Below are 17,600 nucleotides of genomic sequence, written 5' to 3'. Positions count from 1 at the left end.
ATGCCGTGATACATGTATTAATTGAGGACAAAGTAAAGGAATAAAAAAAAAAATGAACAACCTTGGCGCGATCTTTTTTTGGGGGGGGTGTGTGCCTTGAGTGTATATGCGATGGAAGTCAAACGTTGTTACTGTATGAAAACGCGGGCTTTTTGCATGGATGGTTCGAGTTATGTGTCAGCTATCTTCAAGACTATGAGAGTTTCAGCTGTACTGCAACCTGTGCTCCCCCAGTCTATCCAACTCCAACTCGAGTAATGCTGTCTTTCAGTTTTCCCTCTATTAAGAGTCCCACACGTGAACTTGTTCCTGCAAAAGTTTTGTCTTGCATACTTGCCTCATAAAAGGGAACCAGGACCCCCCTTCCCCCGTACCCCTTATGACTGATTTGCCGTTGATCCCGATTTTTTTCACCAGATCCGAATTTTTTTACTCGAAAATCCTGATTTTTAGATTTCATAGAGTGACAGGTCTGCTCATAGATACCTCCTGCTGGGAGACGAGAAGCCGTTCTGTGTCGGATGCGATACAGATTTAACCATTAGACACATATTAACCCTTTCCGTACCCCCTGGGGTCATTTTGCACCCCTGAGGTTGTATTCTTCACATTTTAGAATACTTTTAGTGCGAAGATCTCTTTGAAACTTTCAGTATTTCTCAAAAAGTCATTTTGGCAGACTGCTAGGCTAAGTGTACGGATCGGATTAACGAGTAAATTTCCTCTTTGGAAAGTGGTGGCACAGAGTTCCCCACGTGGTATAGATGCAATAGTAAAACACCAGGTACGGATAGGGTGAACAGAATGTCTAGAATCCTGAGAGACCCGAAAGAAGTATTTTGAATGTACAAAAATACAAAATCTGTTCTCCGTCATTGATCCCAACAGAGTCCTTGATTTTATAAAGGCCATCAACCTTTACAATGAATTGTAAATGTAAATACAATTGTTTTGATATTATTTAAACTGTCATTTTAAGGTTGAGATTTTTACCATGAATTTTTTACATTTTAATCTGATCATTGACCGAAATCAAGCCATGCTGTGAACTGTTGTGAATGTAACCTACTAATGTTTTGCGCGCTCATATGATCTTATGCTGTTGCGAGCGCGTAAAACTCTTACTAAACAGAAACGTGTGGTTTTGTTATACTGAATGATATTTTAGTTATTTTGGAGGGTTTGTAATGTAATAATTAGTTTGTGAATGGTATTAATACATCCGTGTGACTGATTTTGTTCCTTTGAATAATTTTCAGGTCGTGGCAGACAGTGGCCTTTGACCCTTTGCCTGTCACATTTATTAGGATAGTTGGAACCCATAATACAGCCAATGAGGTAATGATAATAATAATAAAGATCACATCTGCAGTGACCTTTCCCTGATGGCTCTAGGCTCTTTACAATTAAATAAAAACAACAACTGGACAGTTTACAATATATTATTATGACATGTGTTATGCATACCCATTCAATGTACAGTAATATTTTCAAATAAACTAGTCAACAAAAATTAAGGAACATCTGGGAAAAAGTGAAGAACTTCGAAAGCAAACTGCAACACGCAATGAAATTTGGTACACATTTTAATCAACATGTGTATAACAAATAACAAAAAAGAAAATTAAGTTATTCCATTTTAACTTGCTTCAAAGGTTTATTGAGTTTGGTAGGAATTGTCAAGTGGTTTCGAAGTTATTTCAACTTCTGACTACAACAAAAACAAAACAGTTCAAATGATTCTAATAATGATCATGACCACCACAAGTGTCCTGGCACTCAGTACACCGGCTCCTCATCGAGTTCATGAGGTTGGTGAACACTCTCTGAGGCATCCCCTGCCACTCTGCCTGCAGCATCTGAAACAGTTGCTGCGCGTCTCCTGAAGGGGGGTAGTTGTCTCTGAATCGACGTTGCAACTCATCCCAGAGGTTTTCTATGGGATTCAAGTCCGGATTGCAGGCCGGCCAGTCCATTCGGTTGATGCCAGCCTGCTGAATGAAGTTTTGGACCAGCAACGCTCTATGGGGTCGGGCGTTGTCATCCTGGTACACCGCGTGTGGCCCCATCTGCTGCAGAGTAGGTAGTGCTAATGGACGGAGTATCTCATCTCGGTAACGTCTTGCAGTGAGATTCCCTTGCACATGGTACAAAGGTGTTCTGTGGTTCAGACTGAATGTACCCCATACCATCAGGGAACCACCACCAAAAGGCACCACTTCTCTGACGGCTGCATCGAGGAGCCGCTCTCTGGGTCGCCTCCAAACCCTGTTACGACCGTCATTGTGATACAAAGAGAACCGGGACTCGTCGCTGAAGAGAACGTTGGCCCACTGTTAACGTGTCCATTTTACATGGTGTCGGCAAAAGGCAAGACGAGCAGACTTGTGTGCTGGGGTGAGACGCTGACGGACTGCTGGTCGACGTGCATTAAGTCCAAACTCATGAAGACATCTTTGTACGGTCTGACAACTAATGTTAACACAAGTTGCCGCTCTCAGTCGTGTCCAGATACGATTTGCAGGAGCGGATCTCGACTGCAGAGCCTGTCTATGAATGAATCGATCTTCCCTTGCATTAGTGGCTCTTGGTCAACCTGATCTGGATCGCTCTTGGGCACTACCAGTGGCGTTGACAAGCTGAATCATCCATGAAATGACAGAAACGGACAGAGCTGTTAAAGTACTTTTAAAAAAGTACTTAAGTACAAATTTAAGTACAATCTAAAAAATGTACTTAAGTACAGTAAAAGTACTTTCCTATAAAATGTACTTGAGTACAAGTACTTTTTTAAAAAGTACTTATGAGTACATTTTGAGTACTTTTGGCTAATATGCAAAAACACTTCAGCGCTTATGCAAAACATCATATTTTATAACTTATCCAGTATATTTGACAAATTAGGCTATTTATTACTAAGAATGTAAACAGTATACAAAGCATTTGAATATACAATGTACGCACTGAACGGTGGAAATGGTCGGTGAAATTGAACAAAAAACAACCCAAACGAACAGACGCAACTAGTGGGTAAGTGATATTATGAATAGAAAATGTTTGAGCAAGACAATGGGATCGAATGTAAGTCAGTCCAAGAGGTCGGAAAGTTCTACAGAAAGAGAATCCAAATTGAAAAATATAGATAGAAAGTTGCTCTTAAGAAAACATAAAATTGATGAAAATGACCCGCATAGAAATGGAAAAGTGCATTGAATTCTTCATTAACAAATCCTCAAGGAATCAATGTAGCCTTAAGCAAAAACCACCCAAAAGAGTTTAAAAGAAATTTAGGCAGCCTAAAAATTGTTAGATACACATTGAGAACACAGTTTCAGTTTCAATTGATTATAGTGGTCTGACAGTTTTGCTCACACTGTGTAGTCCACGGCGCCAACGGCAAACCAAAATACAATAGTTTCCTATAGAGTCTAGTAAGTGTAGTGTAACCAAAGATTCTCTACTGCAGTAGTCTCCACCTAAGATCCCAGTGCACGGAAGCAAGGAAAATATGGGATCTTAGCTAGGCTTTCTCAGACTGAGAAAGCCTAGGATCTTAGCCAATGAAGCCAAGGAAGAATCTACAGTGACCCATGAACTGACGTGACCCCTGGGTGGATTTATGACATATGGCAAGCAAAGAGTGGTCGACCTTGATGACCAATCACAGTGGCATGAGGCATGCCATAAATAATATTATATATACACACTCATTAGCCTATCGTGAGTCTTGAGATCTTTATCTATGTTTATCCAGTTGCCCCTCTCCTTTACCTGTCCAACAATTTTAGCTTTCCATCTCTGATTGAGTCCCCCCCCCCCCCCCCCCAACCTCCTTTGTCGTTACGCGCCATTACGATATGACCACACTAATTAAAATTCAGGTTGTCTCGCAAATTCGGGGAAAACTGCTTTCAATGGTCAGGGAAGAGTTCACAGTTTGATGTGATCCCGCCTGGAGCGAACTTGTAGGCCCTACCCACCCAGGGAGTGATGTAAGTTTAGGTGGTGAGGTCAGATGCGAGTGCGATGTTTGGGGAAAAGAAACGCATCGGTCAGTTCACACCTTTGTGTGATCCCGTCTGGAGCAAACATTGTACCGTTTCAAGGAGTTTTACAACGCTTGTGATCACGTTCACGATAGTGGCTGATCTTTAAGGCGACGGGCCGTTCTTTGATCTCAACTTTTAACTCTTGGCGGTTGATCGGGTTTTTGTTCCGTAAATTATGATCAGAAATGCCTGCACTTACCCTTTCATTAAGCTACCAAAGTACTCAAAATGTACTTAAAAAGTACTCAAAAGTACTTTTATAAAAAGTATCGGAGTACAGTAAAAGTACTGGTTTCAAAAATGTACCGGAGTACAGTAAAAGTACAGAAAATTGTAACGTAAGTACAAGTACCGGAGTACTTGTACTCCGTTACTACCAGCTCTGGAAACGGACATTCAAAGACGTGTAGCAACTTGTCGGAGTGAAACACCATCTTGTGCCCAAGCAATGGCTCGTCCTTTGTTTACATCAGACAATTTCTGTCGAGGAGGCATGTTTACGCTTAGCCCTACAGCAGCAGAATGGTGTATCCACAGTCCAAATAGGTGACTGCAACTCACTCACGAGACATGAATGTTGCACGTCAGAACTGATTTTTGAGCGTTCATCATTTTTTCTGACGGTTAGAGCAAGAGAATAAAAATCGATAATTGGAAAACATTGGACCTTTTTGCCCCCTCCCCAGCTCGGCGCACAAGAGTCACGCACATTTCAAACCTTGGTGTGTACAAGCCCATTAGTCATAGAGTAACATTTCTCCAATGTCTAGTTTTACTAGTAAAAGTAAAACCTCGAAAGAATGCAAGCAAATATATCACTGTTTTACAGTGCGTTCCTTAAATTTTGTTGACTAGTTTACTTGTGAGCCCACAATCTAAGGAAAGAACACAAACACAAAAAGACCATCACTATGTGATCATCATAGAAACATGTATACTTGTAATGGGTTACTTTAATGTCTCGTGTAGTACAGTTGTCTCTGGCTAATAGCATACACCTTGGGTGACAAGAAAAGCATGCTCTTTGACAAATGCACTATTTGGAAGGGGAGTAATCTAGAGTAAGTATTCTGTTGAATCTCATCGATTGTTGTGAACCACTTTGCATCTGATCTCTTGAGGAGAGTTGCATTCTTGTTGAGAACACCCCGAGGTGTGAAGTTTTCCATACAGAGTGATCACTGACAACGACAGTCATATTTGTGACACAGCCCTCTCATACTGTATGGCTGCCACGCATGGCCAGACACTGGCTTTTCTGAGATTTCTCATTGCGCAATTCTGTCGTACATCATGTCCCTAGAACTTTTTCTTTAAGGTAAAGCTGCAACTTTAACTAATAAAGGATGGTGTTAAATAGTATTTGCTTCGCATCCATCAGTTCCAAGTCATATGAATCATTTTTATGGCTGATCTGTTTCTAACGCTAACCTAGTTATTATGATATCAGATGGAGTTGTTGATTAGGAATGAGCACTTATGAGAGATAATTATAGTATTGGAAAAATTCTGTTTCATGCTGCCAGTGTGCTTTTAGGCGATTGTGCTTTAACCTGGTGTGCAAATTAGTGGGACCACTCTTTTGGCATTAGCTATGCTTTAAAAAAATCAATAATATGTTTCAACTCACATTTTGTATAGGCAGTTGTCTTTTCTGTTGTTCTGTTTTCTGATTTTCTCTTTTTTTCTGATTTTTCTCTTTTCAAAAAGTTTTCTGTCTTATGGTAAGAAAAATGGTCATGGGAACCTTTGAACAAGACATGGCTACTTGAAAGGCAGCCCTGATCTGTGCTCTTTTGAGAAAATACAGAGTATACTTCAAGTCACTTGTTCTATAGTGGAAGAACCTATTATGAACTTACCCTGAGATGTAGAAGAGTAATGAGAAATTAATGTACATCATTTGTCAATTTATGATAATGGAGAAAATGATTTAGATGTGAGCATTTTTTTAAGCAGATTAAAATTTTTAAAAATGTATTAACACTTGGTGTTGAATGATTCAGCACTTTCGCATTCTGAGGGTAAATTTGTAGATAGATCATGATAGGTCAATGAATGAAAGTATAAAGTTGCAGCCAGCTAGAGTTGTAACAACAACCAGTTGTGAAGTCTAAAACAAGTTGTTTTTTAGCATCTGGTCCCCAATACACACAAGATTCTCCAATATCTTGTATGGTTCAATAAGCCTTAACTGGAGGAAGCTACCCTAAAGATTTCGACTTATCTATTCTTGGTCAACTGTTGTCAGGAAGTGTTAAGAACTACTGATAGTACTTTAGCTCTTAGGTAAATGTGTCGCCCCATCCCCTCCCACTCCGTGTGTTCAGTTGAGGGACTGCTACTGTGTCGGAAACTTGAACTTGTGTATTGGAGAATGTTAAGTTTTTAAAATGGTCATTAGACATACAGGTATTGTTAACATTTTGAGAAAAAAAACATTGGACCAAAGGAAGCTGGTGTTTAATTCATCATTGCTTTTTGCCCCCCAGGTTTTCCATTGTGTTCACTTTGAAAGTCCCGCTGACACTTCTGTGGGTAGCCTGATCAACAGTGTGGCCACAGTGAGCATGACCAGTGGCCCTCCCAACAGCCCGAGGCTCGCCCAGCCCCAGCTTGGCCCAGCCTTTCCCGTCCAAGAGGCGGAGCCCCGAGGGCGTTCCCTCAGCCCCAGCAGCAGCAGCACCAGCAGTCGCAATGACAGCCACCACAGTGCTGCGGCTCCACGTCTCAATTTTGCTGCGTACCACGGCCCACCATTGCCTCCAACTGCTCAACAGCAACATCACCAGCCACAGCCTCAGCCACATTTTCTGCAGCAGCCGCAGGGGCAGCAAGCCTCACCTCCTCAGGGTTTAGCAGACCCACTTCAGCCCATGGGACAGTATGCGGGGCATATGCTGCAACAACAGGATGTGCCAGAGGCCGACAGGATGGACACTCGCTAAAATGCCTCGCGACACATGTGTTTGTCACGTCAGATTCCTTGTTTCTCGCGTTAGTGAAACAGATAAATGAATGCGGTGCAAAAGCAGTGCTATGCCTTTTGTTTCCCTTTTTGGCATTTCTTTTACTTTTGCTGAAATGGCTGTGTTATTCTTAAAATTTTAGTTTTTTGTTTTACGAATTCTTGAATGTGTACAAATTTGTGCATATGATTATGGTGTATTGTGTGTGAGTATGTGTATGTATATGCCAAGCTGAGAGAAGACAGGTTACTTTTTTAATTTGATGAGGATTGTATCAAATTCTGTATTGATAGAATCGAGGCAATGCCCAAAACCAGAAGAAGGGAGGCAATGCCAGAAATGATACAACAAGGTTGTTTTTGATAGCAAATGAAACAGTGGAAAGAGGCGTTGGGATGAAGGGAGTGGAGGTGACCTGTTGGCATGAACCACCTGACGGTTAAATCGACACAGTGCATGCACACACCTACACAGAATGTTTTTTTTGGGCACACTCATCAGCTCTACTGAGCAGGCCAATCTCTAAGTTCTTCTTTTATTGGTTCAACCATTTATCATGTGGTCAAGCGTCCCATTGTTTTACAAAAGTATTTAAGAGCTGGTCCCTTCACTTTCCCAGTCTGGTTTTGTATCAGAATTTCACTGTTACCAAGTCACAGTGATGCTTTCGCATTGTAACATTTCACTCAGAGGCCTGAAGTCTCAGGTTCTCACTTGCACCACAAACACACTTCAATAACAAACATAAGCAAACACTCAAAAACATATTAATTTGCAAGAAATAAAACACTAAATCAAACCTCTTTATCTTCATACGGGTAAGATGAGTATTGTTTTTGGGTCATATTTAATCAATGAATAAACAAGGAATGCTAACTAGCAGGAGCTAAGTTGTGTCCTCTGAAATCCCCTCACACTTTGGTCTACTTCTTTTTTTTTTGTCTCGCAACACTCCCAAAGACCAGGTTCTTAGGGGGAGACCATTGTTTTTTTGTTTTATGTTCTGCTCTTTTATTAAATCTTTTCCTGTTGTCTTCCCCTTAGGCAGTGTGTTTCTGCTATTGACAGATAACTTAGAGAAGAACCTTGATAAAAAAGGATCTTGTTCCAGGAGGAACTGAATCACTATATCGAAAAGCTCTAGGTGCAGAGAATTTTTCGTTCATCACATTGTGTGAGGAACAATAAATTGTTTTAGAAATGGTGGTGATGAATGTAGATTCATCATTTTGATCTGGAGATAGGTTTTCTCAATGCTTTTCTCTCCAGTTGTAAGGAAAAGTGAAGTCCAGCCTACCAGTGGAAAACTGGCTGTCAAAAGAGAATGAAGATAGACTATCTTGAAAATGGGCAGATAGTTGCTCACATTACTTGACTTGGTAAAGAATTGCACAAGTAAAATAAGCAGTTTGGGTTGCTCTAGTAAAATAAGCAGTTTGGGGGACTGAGAAAAGGAATGCTACTGTGTCATGATGATACCCCTGCCAATGGTTCGAGAAAAGTGTGCGCAAAGGTTTGTAGCTTTGACTTTTTGCCAGGCTTACTGTGCTCTCCAGGTTAGCAATTTAGGACTTTTTCTTTTTCCTAAAACTACCTTTTGAGGAAGAAATTCTTGTCTGTGGCAATGCCCTAAAAGAAGTAGTAAGATCATATAATAGGTGTTATCAAGGTTATCTGTTGATCCAAAAATCTGCTGCATGAGTGGTAACAACATTTCGTGAGAATGACAAGAAGTTGCCAAATTTTCAAGTTATAATTGTATTTCTTGAAGACAAGGCAAAAGTACTTTTTGGTATGCCCCTATTGCTGGAAATGGAAACTATCGTTGTCTTTACCTTGTGATGTGTATAAATTTAACAAGTCTAAAACTGCTTTATGCTTGTATAGTATTTTTAATCTGCACATGTTAACTGAAGTGTACAAAACCTAGTCATATGGTTAATACTGATAATATTATGCTACATTTTCTGTAGAGTCTCTTGTCATTTCTGTGTTATACCCAAGAGTCATTGACAATGGCTGCATTTGCTTGGTTGCGTGAGGGGGAACACCAATGGCAGATGTTTATGTTCCTGTTGAAGTGGCTAAACATTCTTTTCTCTGCTCAAAAGGAATGAGTTGTTATGTAGTCTCTAATTTCTCCAAAAGGTTCTTGAGATCAAAAGGTTGTTACTGGAGATTGAGGTACAAGTACATTTGTGCTTAAGGGGTGTGAGGAGGGGAAGAAGGATGCAGTTGGCTAATGAGTCTTCCCCAAAATGTGGAGTCTTTTGTTCAAAAGTCAATTAAATATTAAGACAAATTTAATGTCAAAAGTGCTGTTGAAAATTCCTGTGTCAAGGACGAGATAGTTTTTTCAATCAAGAATGGAGCCAGTTCTGATCTACACCTTGAGCTTTATTTCAGAGAAGTGAACATAAAACACAAAATAGTGTCTGGAGTGTAATGTTTCCTCTTCACCGTGCACACAAACAGCATTAGTTTGATTTCCATTACACGTTACCACTCTCTTGAGAAATCTGAGTTTGAATTTGTTTTTGATTCTAACTCATCCGGTACTCAACAAGGTGTTGATATTTTCTGCCAGCAGGTATGGGGTCAAATATATCCCCATAATACCAATGTCAAGGTACTCTGGATTCTTCTAAGCTGCAGAGGCGACACGTGGTGAGAGAAGTATACCTCTGAAAAGACATGGACATACAGCTGCTTGAGGTAACGTTTCTGACAAGCTGGTTTACTTATTGTTTTTGTAAGATTTTTCTAGGAGAAAAGTAATCGAAGATAGTGTGGAATACACGATTAATAATTACGGATTTGAACCTTATGAGAACCATCTGGAAAAAAAAAAAAGCAATAAGAAATTCATGTCACATTGTAGTCAATGTTGGCCAGGACTGTCTGGCATGTGTGATAGTTTACAGTTTTAATGTTTTAGTAGGTTAAGGGAATTAGGTATTTTACTCAGTATTTATTAGTAGGCCTACACATTCTATGATTAATGATTACTGTCTTTTATACAAAATTGTACAATGTAAATATTATGCCCTCTCTTGGTTTTCATTTGCAAATATTGCAGATCAACATTGTCCTAGCAGTTGAAAGTTTTCCAAGCGAAAGCAGTTGAACAAGTGATGGTAGATTGAGTACAGAAGAAAAAAATCCAGACTCATGTGTCTGAAGTTGAAGAAAAATCTGTCAGGAGCACTCACTGCACCAGTAATTGTAGCAAAGGGAGGAGGGAAGGGGAATAAGCAACCGTCTGCTCAAATATTCTTTTGATGGTACTAAGAACATATGGTAATTCAAGTGCTGAATAAAGAGCATAACCTGGAAACAACTCGCGGTAATTTCTAGGAAAAAGTTTTGCTCTCTCTCTCTCTCTCTCTTCCCCCCCTCTCCTTCCCCCTCTCTCCTTCCCCCTCTCTGCTTGCATTTTGTGTGTGTGTGTGTGTGTGTGTGTGTGTGAAAGAGAGAATGCATGTGAGAAAGAGTTTTGGGTAAGTGTGGATCTGTGTTGAATTCCATTTATATGTGAATTTTCTTGAACCACAGATTGAGAGGCCAGGAGTTAGGATTTTGCTTTTTGACTCCTCTGATGTATAAAATTATAATTGTATCAACCTGAATTTAAAAGAAAAAGAAATGTGATTCCCATTTTCCTTGTTCAATTTCAATTTTTTTTCTGCATCACTACTGATATATGAAATCTTACATTACATTATTTTGTATTAAAAATGAAACTGATTTGATATAAACTCTTATGATGTGCTCTGTGATTTTTGTATTGACTTAAGTACCCACAGGTTTCTCATTGCATTTAATTTATGAGTACCATTTTCTTTGTTATGGTTTGCGAGGCTGTCATGTATTGATTACCGTGTAACTTGTAAAATTCTGGTTGGGGTGGGTTTATCATCTTAGTCTTAATTGGGTCAATAAAAATGGAAACTGACTGTACATATATTGTCGGCCGATAAATCTAAACGTCTAACTCCTATTTTGTAAATTTTACAGGAGAAACAAAAAACTGAATTCAATGGCACTTATGGGGATATACTGCCTTTAAATGCTCTAGACTGAAATAAATGACTGTAATTGTTAAGTATTTATATCTAAATTGCTGAAATTTTTATTGTTTCAAGTCCTAAACCAGAGTTGTACAGATACACCACTCACTTTGGGATTTTTCTAAGCGTCTAAGTGTCGACGAACGAAATGGTCGTTTAAAATTGTCCTTCGCTACGTTATAACACAGTCATTGTGACACATTAATGTTGCCTAAAAACTTGAAATGACTAGACCTGCTGTCAGTCCAATAGGAAGCCTACTATAAAATATCTAATTACTACTGCATAGTGCAGTGGGTGTCGCATTCAACGAGGTTGCCGGGACCGGCTTGTTGTCCTCGTTGGATCCGACCTCTCGTTGAACGTGACTAAGGCTAAAATAAAGAAAGGAGACAAGTTATTATTATAGGATGTTCCAATACCAGTAATTAAAACAGTTTTCCCCCTGATGACGAAAATCTCTAACAACAGCATCAGTGTGAGCGTGTTTGAGCTGTGCTGTGACCGTCATTTCTGCATTTTTAAATATTACTTTTTTCCTGAACACTTCTCGTGTGGAAACATACCCTCTCACATCTAGGCTTAGATCTACTTGAAGTAAAGGCAGGAGCTTGGATTTTCTGATCAGGGGAAGAAAAGAAAATTGAAAAGAAATGAAGGTCTCGATCTAGAGTAATCTAGACCTACCCATCCATAGTTCATACAGTTTCACACAGCCCCCCATTGCGTTCCCACCCACCCCCGCCCATCCCTACCGTAGGCTAACCCTCGCCCATCCTCTTGGCTTTGGGGCCCTAATTAGGAGGCAGGCTAGTTCTAGCAATACAATGTTAGGAATCTGTGATGGGCCTTGTGCTTCGCATGAGATGGAGAGAAAGGAGAACAATTCTTCACTTTTGGGGCCGCTAATTGCTTTTATTTGGTTATCGCGACCTCATTGAAAGCGACTTCGGTCTGTTTGCAACCTCGTTGGAGTCGACGTACATTTACAAAGAGATATAAATTAGACTCAGTCACGGTTTTTAACATACGCACTGGTGTCGTACTCAATTCTAAGAACTCGCTTACAGGAAGATGATGAAGTAGTATCAATCCAACTTTCAAATAAAAAAGAAAAGCATTTTGTGCAAGTCTAAATGTAAAATTTTGCTTATAAGTTTAAGCCAATGGTACATGTAACATGAAAATGAAACATCAAACTGATAATTTGGTGGCAAATGTCAAGATGTGAATAGTTTCACTTGTGACATATATATATCAGAGTTAAAAGTAATACAGGGACAATAAAAGGCTTTAGAATGCTATATCTAATTAGGGGTAAAGCCCTGGCTAGCTAAAACACATATTTTAAACCAAAACACAATACACTTTGCATATTAAACTAGACTGTCTTTTTTAGCATGCACTCTGGTGACATACTCAATTCTAAGTGAACCTGCTTACTGGAAGAAGATGACATACCAAATCAATAGTCTCAATCCAGCATTCACACAAAAAATAACATAATATATAATATAATTATTGCAAGTCAAATTGAAAAATTTTGCTTTTACGGCAAAAGAACATCGTGCAACATCAGATTATAATTTGGTGGCAAATATCAAGATGTGAATAGTTTCACTTGTGACAAAAAAAGTGTTAAAAAATAATACACTAAGTGGAGGTGGACAAACAGTTTTGGCCTGGTGGGATAGATTGTCATAGAAGCTGTGTTAGTAGTCACATGGCACAACAGGCTTCATTTCTTGCTTGTGTTTGAACTTGGCCTGTGTAATTTTTCTTCTCCCCTGTTACAGAGGCAGTTCCTAATGCCTTTATTTAGAATGTATGTGGATTCGCCACGCTTCAATGGCAGATGTAACCAGTCATCATCAAATCCCAGGTTGTATATATTTTTGACCATCTGGTGTGTATTGACGTACTCCTTAAGTAAAAAAGCATGAGGGTCCCCCTTGTCACGACCTGGTCTAATTGAACTCAGGTTGGTCAGTTTGGTGAAATCAGAAAAGAAATCATGACAACATATTTTTATTGCTTCTTTTTCCTACTTGCTTCCATCAGCCTGACATAATTAGCTGGGCAGTAGATGTGCTGTGAGCACTGTCCACCTCTATCTGTGTATAGCATTTCTCTAGGAATTTCTGTGTTACAATCTTACCATTGACAGAACTAAAATGTAACAGTGCAGAACTTATTGTGACATTGCGGGTTCTGATAACCACATCCATCTGAATACATGATTATTATTCATCTGGAGTCAAATCAGATGAGTGGGTGGTTGGCGGATGCTTTGGTGTGGTTTGCTTCTTCTTTCCTATCAAACATCTATCATCTTTATCTCCCCTTCTTCTTTTTTATGTTTGTTTCTCTCTTGTAACACCTCTAATCTTTTGGCGCTTATATGACCTTATGCAGTTGCGAGCGCTGTAAAACCTCTACTAAAACTCTTTAAAAAAAATCAGATGACAAAAAATCAACCACATAAGAAGCAAATTCTTTTGCAATCAGAGCACCCTCGCATTTATTCCAGACATAACATACACAGCCCCTGCTCTCTAGATCATAATAAACATGTACTGTGAAATGTTGTACAGGGGGCTCTCGTGGCCTAGAGGTTACGGTGTTGGCCTCTCATTCAAAAGATCCCGGGTTCGAATCCGGGTAGCGACCGAAAAATTTTCTTCTCTAAAATTGTTTCCTTTCACCTCCTTTCCTGCTCTCTAGCAATGTTCTGTTTTCTGCTTTCATTTCCACTTTCTGCCCCCACCTCCTTTGCCCTCTCCTCTGGGCTCCTGACTCTTTCTGCAGCCTTTCTACTGCTACTCCTTGGCTCCTCCTTACTGCTGTCGTTCTGCCACATCCCTGGTCTTCTGGTAGGAAAGATCTACACCTAGCCTTCTCGGACACGGGCAAAAAATCTCGGAGGGCCCGTGTGCAAGTTGCGCATGCTAAAGATCCCTTGGTGGTCTAAAATCGATAAGAGTAGGCTTCGGCCGCCACCCGGGCAAAATTCAAAATTTCCAACAAACTGAAAATAGTAGGTGTGTCCCGCGCGCTCATATTATGACCGTATGCAGTTGTGAGCGCCGTAAAACACTTAACAAAAAAAAAAAAAAATGTTGTACACCAATTTCGTCTCATCATAGAACGAAGCAGATGTATTATATGTGCGTGAACATAGCCGAACAGATTGCAGGTCCATGGTGATGCATTTGATTTTGGGGCTGCTCATGCTTTTTCGGTTGTTTGCTGTCAGTGTCAGTTTCATCCTGTGCACGTTTAGCTCTCAAGCGACGCTGATTGTATGCCCCCCTCTTCCTCATTTCCCTCCTCAAAGCCAAGCCAACTCAAAAATCACACCTATCTTTTCGAGGATGGAACAATGACAGGTTTATAGCTTTTAACTCCTCCTTAAGCTTGAAGGTACAGAAAGTACCTTGAGACTAGACTTTTCTTTAAATACAAACGGCACACTGCCTGTACTGTAAGGTTTGGATAACAGGTTCCAAGTATAACTTACTGGAGTCCTTCGGCAATAGTGAGATGGCAGCTTTGGCAAATCACGAAGAAACTGTAAGTGCCTTTGATTCTGTAGGCTCCTCCCTCACCCTTTTTCTCTGAACCGGAACCTCACCCTCTGCTACTGCTACACCCAACCCACAGGGGAGAACTTTGTGAATCCACCAGTTGCAGAGTCCAGGATTTAAAAAGAAAGCCTTACGCACTTCGAATCTGGCCCCATTCACCCGCAAATGGTACTCCATGGACCATGATCCTCTGCCTTTTCCCTCCTTTTTCTCCACAGGCCCGACATAATCGACCAACCCTTTAAACTTTAACAGAAGCGGCCTTTTCTTGGTTGAACAAAATCCTGTTGGGCCAGTTTCACTGTTGAGATTTAACTGTCCTGATTTTCTGACTTCTCTTTTGCTCTACAAAACTCCTGTTTTTATTCAAAACCTTGCTGCCACATGTCATGGCTTTACAGTCAAGACAGGGTTTCTCTCTCATACACATCTATGGAACAATTGTTCAGAGGTCTTCTGAGTGTCTTTTATACTTTCTTTTTTTTCTAGGGTGGAGGCCACCAATATAATTCCACCTTCAAAATACCAATTCTGAGTAGAAAAATAGATGTGGGTAGCCGTATGTTGGCTTTCAGACCAAGTACCCCGCCCATCTACTAAGCTATGTTTTCTTCAGGTGACAGGTGATACTACTACTGGCTCTTACCCTCTCAAGAACTTCAGTATCTGGGATGTTATCTCTCCAGTGAATCCCCGGTATTCCTCTCAGACAGGAGAAATGAAACTTGTTGGGCTTATTGTCACAATGTTTTGTACACTACCTGGGGCTTGGCTCCATATATATAAATATAAAAGGGTTGGCAATACAACAGCGCTATGCACACTGTGTTTTGATTCTATGCGTGTACCAGAGATGTTCCAAACTACATTTCTCAGTTTACCAAATGCAGAGCTAACGTTGCCGTCCTGGAAGTAGCGGAAGCAACTTTAGCATAGATCCTGGCATTAGTAAAAATTAACGTACCAAAGAAGATAAAGTTCTCCACTGCCCTGAGCTGGTTAACATGCACTTTGATAACTGAGGGAGCGATGTTTCTTGAGTTTTGAGTAGTTTGTGGAGGATTTCATTCCTTTTTGTGTTCATAATGAGCAAAAGTTGTCACATGTGCCAGAGAAAGAGTCCACACATTCTTGCACGCTGGTCTCGTCATGTGAAAATAGGGCATATTCATCTGCAAACTTGAGGTCACATACCAGAACCTTTTCAGTTTTCAGCTTTTTTTGGCTTTCAACTTTGACAGGAATCGTGGGTCATGCACACTCACATCAGTTCTAGACCTGATGGTCTCGCCCGGTGGTGGAGAATTGAAAGCCTCCTACAACATTGCAGACAACATGGTGGTACTGGTACTAATGTTACCTGTGCACTTGAACTAAAAGGCGATATTGATCCATGTGCAGATATACAGAAACGAAAAGACTATCTTTTTGTGCCTGAGGACTTCCCACATTGCACTTTAAATCAAATACATGAAGTCAGATACAAACCGCAGGCACAGACATCATGAGGAGTCTGTTGAATCCCATTTTATGTGAATCCCAGTACACCGTGAACTTACATAATTTTGCTTCTTTCCCGGCAGCCTGACACATTTTATATGGAAATCCTTTATTGAACTGCTTGATACAGAAAAAAATGGCCCTGTTTGGTCCTGGGCCAGTAGGCGAAAAGTCGTATGCTGCTGGACTGGTTATACTCAATAACTGCATCATCAATAACTGCAACATCACCACAATTTGCAGTGGAACTGGACATGGCATAACATGTTTGTCTTGTATGTACTACAGGTGTCAGAAAAGATGTTCACATGTATAGAGCTAGTGCTTACTACTGGAAATGCCCATGGTGATTACTCTAATCTTCTATGTCATAACACGTCGTGGTCTAATCTTTTCTTATAAGAAAACATGCAAGCGGTGGTAAGTTTCGGGTATCTAAATTGATTTTCTTTGTTATTAAAAAAATGAGTGCTACATGTGCACGTGGCGTCGGTAGCCTAGTGGTTAGGCTATCGGACTCGTAATCGTGAGATTGCGGGTTCGGGGGTTCGAGCCTCAGCTCGGCCCGACGTTGTGTCCTTGGGAAAGGCACTTTACACGAACTTCCCACTTGGCTCGGTCCTAGCGGAGACGGACGTTAAACTAGGAGGTCCCGCCCCTTAAATAACATAATAGTGTTGATAGGGGCGTTAAACCCATATCATTTCACCGTACCATTTTTTCTACATGTGTACATGGGTCATGCTTCCATCTTTTATTTAGGAAAGTTACGAGAGTGGATAAGAAAGTAATGGAAGTTGTCGTCTAACGGGTAATATATTGACTTCAGTCTTTATTAAAAGCATGAAACATATCATTAATGCATAACATGTCTACCTTCGATCCAACCGTTAGAGTCGTATGTGATTTCGCTGCTTTTCTTTAGTAGAGGTTTTACAGCGCTCGCAACTGCATAATAAGGTCATACGAGCGCCAGAAGATTAGAGGTGTTACAAGAGAGTAGTAAACATAAAAAAAAGAAGAAGGGGAGATAAGGACGATAGATGTTTGATAGGAAAGAAGAAGCAAACCGCACCAGAGCACCCGCCACCCACCCACTGATTTCGCTGCGGTCTTGAGGAAAAACATTGGGTTCACAAAATAACACATCCAGTTCCACATCTTTATGCCCTGTAAAACTGGCAAAGCGCCATAACTGATTCATGAAGATTTGCCATGTTTGTGGAAAATCTGCATGTTCATATAACCCAGTTTGTCGTTGGGTAACAGAATTAAACGTTTAGAGAAGGGAGAAACGCTGTTTTTATTGACCTTCACACTTATGGCCGCCCAGATTCCTCTGTAAAGGAAAACATTGTCGATGATGCCAGACACCGTAATAATATATATCTATACGAGACCTTAGTGACTTGTCTAGGTATTTGT

General features: G+C 40.3%; 1 protein-coding gene across 2 annotated transcripts in view; it reads left to right on the top strand.

Annotated features, from left to right (window-relative positions):
- Positions 1-10,781, top strand: part of LOC101848522 (BTB/POZ domain-containing protein 9) — a 53,186-nt gene extending 42,405 nt beyond the window's left edge. For both annotated transcript variants that reach the window (XM_013082909.2, XM_005098993.3), the window contains exons 12-13: positions 1,260-1,338; positions 6,542-10,781. In XM_013082909.2, the coding sequence (XP_012938363.1) occupies positions 1,260-1,338; positions 6,542-6,997 (535 nt within the window). In that variant the 3' untranslated portion in view covers positions 6,998-10,781. The remainder of the gene's footprint in view (positions 1-1,259; positions 1,339-6,541) is intronic.
- Positions 10,782-17,600: the final 6,819 nt, after the last annotated feature.

Source organism: Aplysia californica, unplaced genomic scaffold (genome assembly GCF_000002075.1).
Source record: "Aplysia californica isolate F4 #8 unplaced genomic scaffold, AplCal3.0 scaffold00199, whole genome shotgun sequence".
In the NCBI taxonomy this organism is placed as follows: domain Eukaryota; kingdom Metazoa; phylum Mollusca; class Gastropoda; order Aplysiida; family Aplysiidae; genus Aplysia; species Aplysia californica.
Note: the sequence above shows the minus strand (reverse complement) of the source record. Positions and strands in the feature narration are given on the sequence as shown.